General features: G+C 45.7%; 1 protein-coding gene across 1 annotated transcript in view; it reads left to right on the top strand.

Annotated features, from left to right (window-relative positions):
* The first annotated feature begins 342 nt into the window (after positions 1-342).
* KIF5B (kinesin family member 5B) overlaps positions 343-11112 on the top strand; it is a 96264-nt gene continuing 85494 nt past the window's right edge. The window contains exon 1 of the mRNA XM_089668686.1: positions 343-672. Within this exon, the coding sequence (XP_089524812.1) occupies positions 547-672 (126 nt within the window). The 5' untranslated portion in view covers positions 343-546. The remainder of the gene's footprint in view (positions 673-11112) is intronic.

Genomic DNA, 11112 nt, shown 5'->3' with positions numbered 1-11112 from the left:
CCCAGAAAATACTTGGTCTTCAAGTGGCTAGAGCATCAGGTAAAAATAAGGTAAAAAGAAGCCTAAAAACAGAAAACTAATGCAGCCATTACGTTTTCTGAATGTTGAACCGCAATATATTACATTTTAGTTTTGGGTTTTAAAACTCAGTCTTGGTCTCTACAAAAATGGCGTCTGTGACTGGCAGCCGCTGTTCTAAATCGGAGACATATTGTAGTTGTCCTTTCTTCCTCTAGTGGCGGTAGAATGCGAGTCTCCGCCCCTCTCAGGAAGACGGTGACTGGACTTTCGCACATGCGCCGTGGGCCGAGGGAGCCCCGTGTGTAGGTGACGTCAACTTCAGTCCAGCGCCGCCAGGAGGGGAGGAGCGGGTATCGTCATCGCCGGCCTCCGCCATGGCTGCCATATTGGATGGGAAGTGAGCTGCCTCCCTCCGCCCACTGAGATTGGCGGCGCCGGTGCTCGTCCATTCACTGTGCCCTAGAGATTCCCCGGGCGCCGCCTGATAGTTGCCGGTCACACCGAGGGGGGCAGAGAGCCAGCAAGATGGCCGACCCGGCGGAGTGCAGCATCAAAGTGATGTGCCGCTTCAGGCCTCTGAATGATTCGGAGGTGATGAGAGGGGACAAGTATGTGGCCAAGTTCCAGGCCGAGGACACTGTGGTGGTGACGGTGAGTGTGGGGGAGGGGCACCGGGAGTACAACCAATGACTCCTGACAGGGTACAGCTGGGGCCCCTTCATTCCCTGACCCCGGGGCCCCCCCTTCATTCCCTGACCCCGGGGCCCCCCCTTCATTCCCTGACCCCGGGGCCCCCCTCCATTCCCTGACACCAGGGGGGCTCCCCCTCCATTCCCTGACACCAGGGGGCCTCCCCCTCCATTCCCTGACACCAGGGGGCCTCCCCCTCCATTCCCTGACACCAGGGGGCCTCCCCCTCCATTCCCTGACACCAGGGGGCCTCCTCCTCCATTCCCTGACACCGGGGCCCCCCTTTTCATTCCCTATCCGTTTACTGACCCTGGGGCCCGCCCTTTCCATTCCCTGTCCCACCTGGTCATTGGGCCCCCCTTCGTTTCCTGTATCCCCCTTATCACTGGGGCCCCTCCAGCTGTCATATTGAGTTGTAAATCTGTGGTGGTTATATTTGCTGCCACACCAACGTACCGGTCCATATTCCTGTGTGAAGGGCCATTTTCAGCTGCCCGGGATACACAGGTGTTCCATATACAGGGGTGTCCCGGTCAGATCAGTGACAGGCCGACCTCTGCACCCCCACACGGTACATATGTGTGGCTCCAATGTACGGGTCACAGCGCAGTGTGTCAGCCCCAGGGTGTGTGACTGAGGCCTTGTACTACGGTCCTACCTGACCTATATTTCTCTATATGGCCCTCTGCTGTTGTAGGGCCATCATGTCTAGATTGGTCCTCACACTGTCTTCCAGCTGAGGCCTCCAGAAGTCCTAAATGATATTGCTGGTTTTCTGGCCATTGGTTATGGATGACGTCTCAGGGAATGTTCTCTTGGCTTCCATTGGGTCTGTGAGGAGCGGTGTCACTGATGTCAGGACTGGTGTCATTGGAGTGTGTTATGACTTTTCTGTCCAGACTTTGATGCTGTTCCAAGGCTTCCTCTAAGTGGATTCTCTCTCTGGGCTGTGGACTGCGGATGTTCCGCTCTCTTGTGTCACCAGTTGCTGCCATTATTGGAGATCTTCCAGCTGTTTTCCATGCCACAGTTGGCAGTGCAGCAATGGTACCAGCCACAACAGACGGGCCCCAATTATCTCTGTGTCTGGTGCTGCTGGCTTCCCGCCAAGATGAAGGCCTTGTGCCTCTGCTTGCAGTCCTCTCCTCTCCGAAATAGCTCTTACCATTTGGCAGCTTTTATATGTAATTTGGTGTCATTGATAATATGGCTCCTAGTACCGTAGACTGTCATATTGCGGCATTACATAATGGGTTCCTTCTGGGCAGTGTTCAGCCTTGTCAGACCGGCTGGCTATGTGGGACATGATGGGACATGTAGTTCAACCAGAATAGTGTTTGTTACTGACTTTACAAGCTTCACTACAGAGAGGTCACATAGTAGAATGGTCGAAGTTTCTATTCGTCTCCCCAGGACGGCTCTGTAATTGTCATTTCTAACCTGATTCCCAGGACTGATTCAGTCTGCAGCATTCAGTTGTCTGTAAGGCTGGGTCCACACATATGCGGTGCGGTACATCACATGTGATTCCTGTGCGAATCATGTGCGGTGCGATTGGAGCCGTACATTTTGTATGGCTGAAATCGCACTGCATCTGCACCAAAAAGATGCAGGACCCTTATTTTGGTCCGCAGTAGAATGGGATCACATGAGTATTCACACCCATGCAATCCGATTCTTTACATCGCAGCGTGTTTTGTGGACCGATCTTGGGGTGTTGTTAACCTACACACCCACAGTGGTTCGCATGAACGGGGTTCAATTCTGATGCAGTGCGGAATTCGCACAGGAAAAGCTGCAAATTTTGCACCGCATCAGTGTGAACCCCGGCTAAGATTCGGTGGATATAGGCAATTGATTTGCTTACAGTGCTATCCCAAGATAAACATTCCAGCTTTGAAGTGTGGTCTAGAGTCTTTCTGATGGTTTGTTGTACTTTGGAGTGCACTATTAAACCAGATAACTATATATCTTTGTTGTGCAAGGAGTCTGTGATTCATGTGATCCTGTCCAAGAGCCTTTCATTGTAAAGGTGGATACACTTTCTGTATTTATAGTCAATAAGAAACAGGCCCCAATACATATCCAGACTTAGCCCAGTCTGTGTTCACAACGCATATATCTGCTTTGTTACTGCACACTGAGATGACTTTTTATTTTTTTTGCTGATTTTGTGCATCTTCTGTTGTTCGTAGGCTGTGTCTTGGCAGCTCTATTCTGCGCTCCATCATAAAATCAGGCCAATTAAGATTCTAACATTTCACAGGATACATAATGTGTTTTTATTCATCAGAAGAGATAGCAGGACCATGCTTGTTCTGTAGAAAAGGTTTTATTTTTTATATAAGGTTTTATGTTTGGTGGGTATTTTTATTATATCTTATTATTTACAGGGTCGATTACTGTAAAGTCAGTGCAGCCAACAAATCGCACGTGGGGCCTGATTTAAGGGCTCGTTCACACTTGGCAGTTTTACCAATGCTTGCCAAACGCCCCTATAGCGTTTGGCAAGCGTTGGTCCGGCGTTTGCGGAGTGTTTTTTAACGCTCCGCAAACGCCGCATGCGCGGTTTAGCGGCGGTTGCTAGGCGTTTGCCGAGCGTTAATAACGCCCCACAAACGCCTATACTGCAGTTTGAGTGGTGTTACCGCTCCGCAAATGCACCACAACCGCGTTGCAACTGCACCTGCAAACGACGGCCGGGTGTTTGCGGAGCGGCACCATAGACGAGAATAGGAGAATTCAATGCCTCCTGACTCGACCAGAGGCGTCCGTTTTGCCACGACGCAGACGCTCCCGTTAGAACAGCACCATGTGCTGTAATTTGCAGAATTGGCAGAGGCGTTTGGGAAGCGGTAAAAACGCTTCCCAAATGCCTCTCTGCCGCCTGCACACAACGCTAGTGTGAACGTAGCCTTATTCAATGATTGTTTAGTTGTTAACCAGAACATATTACTTGGTGTCTTAGGGCCCTTTCACACAATCGTGTTTGGGTCGCTTGTCAGATTTTCTGCTGGATCTGCAAAGAAGCTCGATGGGCTGGGTCTGAATAGAAAGAACAGAGAAAATGTTTTGTGCCCTTTTGGATCTAAACATGACAGATCAGAGCTAAACGTATGTTAAATGAAGCATGTTTGTTTACATCCACCTGCCCATAGAGCTAACATTGGAAAGTGACACTAAAGCCAGCTGTACATGGAGCAATTATTTTTTTTTTTTTTTTTTATTTCCTTTCCTGCAACCATCAGTGTTGGTGGGGGGATCCCTCCTGCTGAGTCATTTTGTTCTCCCAGCAGGGGGAGCCATCCCTGCCAGAAGAACAGTGGTTACTGTGATGTATTGCTTTAAGGCTTCATGTACATGGGCCTACCCTGACCGCCGACCACGGGAAACCACAAAACCACTGTACCGCGGTTTTGTGTTTTCCCGTGGTCGGCAGTCAAAACATTCCTACCCGTAACACAATTCTTCCGCATAAAGGAGAGGGAGGTTTAACCTCACCTAAATGCGGTAGGTCCTAAACTCTGCTAAAAGCCTATATGTACTTGGACACACAGGCTTTTATTGATTTAAGTTTAGGTGCTTTGGCAAAAAAATGCCTAAACTCAAGTTTAGGAGCTGCTCGTGTACATGAAGCCTAATAGGTGCTGGCAGTATTCACATGTAAAATCAGAGAGGCTGGTTGTTCCCAAGTTGATTGATCAATTTGGGTACATTCAGTCTGCCCATATCAAATCTCGGCTTGTCCCTGCTGAACAGTTGAGATTCAAATCGTCTATGACCGGCTCTAGGTAAGGCTATACATGATTTAATTTCTTTTATTCAACCAGCGTGTTGAACAAAATGAATTGATTCCCCCTTCCACACACTCAAGGTGGAAGGAGGAATCCCTCCCACAAAACGAATGTATTCTGATAATGGGGAAGCTTCCTCATCAGAATACACTTATCAGCACCGCCGGCTATAGCCGGGCACTAATGGAGCAAAAACTTTCCAACAGGCAGGTTATACAGAAGTTGGTCGCGAGACTGACTTCTGCACAACCAGCCTGCCCATAGATGGATGGAAATTCCTCCAGTCCCTGCTGAACAAGCCAAACTTCTATCCATCTATGGCCAGCTTAAACTGATCCTTATGCTCAACGAATAATCCACACACATCCACTACTTAAAGTGGTATTAAACTCTGTTTTGTAAAGTTTGCTGACAGGCTAGTCTAGAGACTCTAGAAGTCTGTCTGTCAGCTGTCATGTACACTGAGCCATGCATGCGCAGCTTGGCATACATTTACAGCACCTGATCTCTGCCATGATGATGTGACTCCGGAGTGCATGAACAGGAGTGATGATATTGTGGCTGAATAGAGAAAACCCAGAATTAAGACCGGGCAAAGATGGAAGTACCGAAGACCAGCGAGAGCAGTGATAGTGCAGTACTGGAGGGCACGTTATGACAGGTCAGTTTGTCATGCGCTAATATGTGGTATATACTACATTATGGCAAAAACCGGCAATAAAAAAAAGGGTTTAATTCACCTTTAATCTATTAATGGCCCTGCCATCCATTTTTCATGACATTATTTTTTATTGCCTCCTTGTGATGATGTCTGTGAGCTCCCTAACCTCTCCTTTTCCACTCACTTCTGTTTGTTTGGAACAAGCAGCGCATGTTCGTTGTGGTCATGTGCACTGCTCTATGCACACTTCAAATCCCAAAGTCCTTCTCAAGCAACGGAGGGTGGCTACATTTCTGTGTATGGAGGGACCATGTAGAGGGAATATAGCCACCCTTTAACAGGATGTCCGATCACAGTAAAACGAAAAATGAAAACTTAACCCACTTGCTGGATGTTTGAAGAGGTTTCCAGCAAAACACAACTTCCATCAAGATGATTTGTAGCGTGTGTAAAACACCATGTGTAAAATGTATAGGTGTGGATAGGCCACTAAAGCCGATCTAAAGTCTAGATACAGCTCTAGCTGTACCTCCAGTGTTCTAAGCTACCACTAAACCCACTGGGGACTCCAGATATTTCAAGAACTTCCACTTTTTTATTTACAATCTGATCTCTGCCACTGGGTGTTAGCTGATTGAATCTTCATGCTGGCCCTACCCCTGCTGTGGCTCATACCTGGAAGTAGCAATTTGCTGATAAACAATAAAGCTAGGTTCACATATGTGCGGGGGATGCGGCTGCGGATCCACATGAAAATCCGTGCAGCTGCACCACCCGCACAGAGAAATTCTGACCCACCGGCTGGTGCCATTAGTTCTAATGGCATGCTGCCCACACTGGAGAACGCAGCCGTACTGGGAACCGAGGTTCCCGTGCGGGCTGCGTTTTCAGAAGAAGTTCAGGGACTTCTTCCCTGCGTGGCACGGGAGTCTATTCAAATGAATGGGCTCTCCTGCCCTCGCAAAACGTGGCCCTCATGGCCACATATATGTGAACCGGGGGTACAAGAGGGATCTGAAAGATGAAGCCTAGTACACACGATCAGAAAAATCATCCAAAAAATACCGCTTTCGAAGCGATCGTATGATAATCTGATGGTTAGTACACAGCTTTCAGCCGAAATTATTTGAAGGGACAAGCATGAAAATTTTTCTCTTATGATCTGGTATTTTCATTCAGTCAGTACAGTTTTCGGCCAAAAATACAATACAAATACATTACATCACTTCCGAATTTTTATTTTGTTGTATAAGAATTTTCATAACTTTAGTAACCTCTTCATTTTCAATTTAAGACTAGCATGCAAAAAGAAAAAAAAACAAACAAAAATGGACGATCATTTGTCCGATATTCTCATCGTGTGTATTTGCCCTTAGCCTGGCCACAGGCGGCTCCAGTACCACCCATTTTCTGCTGAATTGGTAGAAATTTAAGCCGTGTGGGGCCGTGCAAGCACCCCGTGGCTCAACAAGTTTGTTTAAAAATCATCTGAGCCCAGTTGAAAATTTTTTGTGTGAACAGTGCCTATTCGATGCAGTGATTTGTTTGGCTGTGCTAATGTGTGCAATAGCCGTTGGTGGAGATTCCTCCATCTGTGCTACTTAGCATGGATGGGGAATGAGGACAAATGAAGCCCTGGTAACTTAGGTGGGGGAGTTGACTTTAGGTCCATGTAAGTAAAACACAGAATTCTGCCACACTGATTATTGGGCGATACCTGCAGCTATTACATTATAGGTGGCATGAATGATGCATTACTTGAATACAAAGGGAAGAGAGTGCCCTGTTCAGTAGAGCTTGACATTTTTATTGGGTGCTCTTGGGGGTTATAAATGCGATTCTGACTGTTGGAATTGTTGGTAGATTGATGTTTTCTTCAGTGTATTTTTTTTTTTTTTTTTTGCATTTCTTTTATGGAGATAAGAGGGTATGGCTTTTATTATGTGGACCACTAACATATGTTTATATAGTCAGAGAGCTATTTAGTTTCCAGCAGTAGATTTAAAAGGAGCAATAGTCATATCGTTTGAGGTTCCTGGGGAATTGCCTTCTCGGCACTGAATTTATCAGAATGCTGCCGGACACTATCAGGGATGTGCAACTCCTATCGCTTGATGCCCGGGCATTCAGGGGCAAGAGGTGTTTTTACATTCAGCTCTGCTGTGGGCAAGCAGCAGAGTTTAGAGCTGAAGTCAGTTCTCCTGTATAAGCAATGTGAGCAGCTAAGTAGCCCCCTTCCTGCTGCCTTCTGCGGGCTGTCCTGTCCCACTGAGAAACCCAACCAACAAGTCGGCACTTACATTTTCCCCAGATGCAAATGGCACCATTTTTAAAAATGAAAAGCATTTGATCACACTGATCTTGGTGTGAGCAGAGGCTTTTAAGGGCAGAAGAAGTAGCTGGGGTCTTTTTGACCACAGATCTCTTCACAAAGAGTACCTGTCACTGCCTTTTGCTGTCACAAGGAATGTTCTCATTTAAAAAAAAAAAATATTTCGAGCACCCCCGTCCCCCTGGGCTCCCGTGCAAAGGAAAATGCACGCTTCAGTCCCGCACGCACGCAATCAGTGATAGTCCCACACAGGTGAGGTATCACCATGAATGTCAGATCATGGACAGTAATTTTAGCACCAGACATCCTCTGTAAATCTAAAGTGGTAACCTGTAAAGGCTTTTAAAGCGTCGCCTATAGATAGTAAAATTGAGGTTGTTTATTGACGTTGCACAGGTGTGCGCAAATATAAAGCGTGACATGTTTGGTATCTATTTACTTGGCGTAACATAATCTTTTATATTTTACAATGGGTTATGTATAGTGTTTTTTGCTTTTAAATTTTTAAAAAGTGTATTTTGTTTCCCAAAAAAATAGCATTTGAAAAAATGCTACACAAATACAGTGTGATGTAAAATATTGCAACACCCACCCATTTATTCTCTAGGGCCTCTGCTTTAAAAATATATAGTGTTTGGGGGTTCTAAGAAATTTTATAGCAAACAATAAAAAAAAATAAAAGTTTAAGTTGCCATAAAGCCACTTTTGTTTTTAAAAGCCCCAGACATTCCTAAAATCATCTCTGCCTAAAAAGAAAGTCAGCCCTTCATATTTTCCATCCTTACATAAATTATTTATTTTATTTCTTTTTTTTAAGATTCGTAGATTGTCATGCGGTACAAGTAGATTGTGATCCTGGATTTAATCCCGTGGACAAGTAGTTTTTTAAAATATATGTACAAAAATTATGCAGCGCTAGAGAGTAAAATGGTTATACATATCTGTTACAGTGGAATAGCCTGAACACCAACGTTTCAGTGGCGCTCAATGATGGTGAAAAGCAATACGGATAAAAAAGTCTTATGTGTGAATCATAAAAGGTGCATATCGTGACATCTGTGATACAGTCAATATAACCATATGGTGCAAACATCTGTGACTCCTGTGGCTGTGTAAATGGATATATATTGCACTAACCAAATAGCGCAATCACTTGCGCATGGAGTATATAAAACCTACTCCTGGTATTCTGGATCTGGAACACTGCAGACGGATGGAGTCATCAGGGCAGCAGCAACCACCAGGCGTTATCCATCCATGGAAAGTTAAGCAGGCCATAGACGTGGGGACTATCGGCCGGTTTTTGTTTTTTTTAAAAGTCGTAAATCGGTCGTTCAGACTGCCGACGTTGCCACTAATTAGAAAAAAAGTCGGAGGGTTTTAGTCCCGTCTACGGCCATCAATTAATATAATAGCGGTGTCCCTGCATAGAGACCCGCTATTATATTTGACAGAAGAAATAGATTATGCAGAAGAAGAAGAGAAACATTGTATCTATTTGTACTTGAATAGAAACATCTGTATCCGAAATGCATACAAATAGATACAATGTTGCAACTTTTTTCTTCTCCGTCTTCTTCTGCAAAATCTATTTCATCTTCTCTTTTCTTCTATTCTTCTTCTTGATATTCTATTTTTTCTTCTCCTGCAAAATCTATTTCTTCTTTTTCTTCATAGTCAATTTATTGTCAAATGGGCCAGAAGAACGGCCAATTTGACCATAAATTACCGCGAAAATCGGCCGATCTAACAAATCGTCCCAGGATTTTCCACCTTGGACGATTTTCAAAATTTCTTAAAATTAGGAAAAACGGCCAACATTTTCCCCATTTTATCATTTTATCGGCCGATAATTCGGCAAGAAAATCGGAAATCTATGGCAGCCTTAACCAGTCTCCAGATTACAGGTCTCAAAACCCTTCTGTCCTTTGTTATGGAGAAGAGGGTGAGGTGTTTGTAGTCCTGTCCTTGGGGAGTGAATGCGGCTTCTCCACTAGTGAAATGTATCAAGTGAGTGTTGTCACCATAGGAGAGAGAGTTTTCACAGGGCCACTTACAAAAAGAAACCAGCCCTGTAAGGGCTCGTTCACACTTGACTGTTTAACCACGCTTGCCAAACGCCCCTATAGCGTTTGGCAAGCATTGGTCTGGCGTTTGCGGACCGTTTTTTAAGGCTTGATAAACGCTCCGCAAATGCCGCATGCGCGGTTCAGCGGCGGTTGCTAGGCGTTTGGCGAGTGTTTAAAAATGCTCCGCAAACGCCTATAATGAAGTTTAAATGGTGTTACCGCTCCGCAAACGCCCCCTAACCGCGTCGCAACGGCTGGGCGTTTGCGGAGCGGCACCATAGACTAGAATAGGAGGCTTCAATGCCTCCTGACTCGACCAGAGGCGTCCCTTTTGTCGCGATGCTAACGCTCCTGTTAGAACAGCATCATGTGCTGCAATGTGCAGAATTGTTAGAGGCATTTGGGAAGCGGTAAAACGCCTCTCTGCCACCTGCACACAACGCTAGTGTGAACATAGCCTAAAAGAGCCTCTTTACTTTTATCTGTCGGTACATGTCTTTAAAGTGGAACTAAACCCTCCTATCCTTTACAGCCAAGGAACCAGCCAGCTAAGCTTCTGCTTGATCTGTAGTTACCGTGGTGCTGCACGTGATCAGCTATGATATCAACCATTTGATGGCTTGACAGATTCAGTTGAGAACTAACACAAGCATTCTAGTAACTGTATTCACACGTGAAGTTGGGGGGTGGTAAAACCCTGCAGTCAATCTGTGGTTTTAATTCCCCCCACCCACCAAACCTCTACCCTTATGTAGCAGAGGCAGCGGCCAGGGAAATGGTTTGCTATGTGACTGCAGCAGCAATTATACCCCCATTGCTTTCTACGAGAGCCCCCCACAACCACATGCAGTGCTACTGTGGGGTACAGGGGAATAAAGCAAGTGGGAGGAGGCGATACAACACACACCCTCTCTGCCTGTTAAACTCCTCTGAAAAGCGATCCCAGTGAATGGCAACACAACAGTCTCTTCCCAGGGCCTAAATAATCAGTGACTTTGTCCTCATGCACACGGGACGTTTTGATAACGCTGGTAACGTTAGCTGTGTAAAGTCACATTAAAGACGTGAGTTTTTTTAGAGTTTTTGCACTAACGTTTAGCGGCGTTTTTTTTTTTTTTTAACCCCCCTCCCCCACAACTTTTTTTTGGGGGTCAAAACCATGTCCAAAATTTGCTGGTTTGTGGTGTTTTGCCACATTTTTGCAGCTAAAACAACTCCCTCCTCTAGAAGCGCACTAGTTCTGGGGGTTTTTTTTCCAGCCAAAAAACGTTGATTACAGTCTGTGTGCATGGACACATAGGATAACATGCTGGGGGGTTTGCAGGCTGTAGAAAAAATGTCAAAAGCCAAAAACAGCCGCTGTAAAAACCTCCAGTGTGCATGAGGACTTGATGTTGGTGTTTGATTGCATGAAAACAGGAGTGGAGTTTCTCCTCAGTCAGCAGACTCTTTATCTTCCTCCTCTTCCATAATGGAGATTGTCTGTCTGCTCTTAGGAAGAACAGATTGTGGCTGATCTGGCAGAGGAGCAGGAGTCTGGGCATG

The sequence above is a fragment of the Staurois parvus genome, unplaced genomic scaffold (genome assembly GCF_062004578.1).
Source record: "Staurois parvus isolate SC_StPar_1 unplaced genomic scaffold, SC_StPar_1.0 ptg000061l, whole genome shotgun sequence".
NCBI classification, from domain to species: Eukaryota; Metazoa; Chordata; class Amphibia; order Anura; family Ranidae; genus Staurois; species Staurois parvus.
The sequence above is the reverse complement of the archived record's forward strand: the minus strand, read 5'-3'. Positions and strand labels throughout refer to the sequence as shown.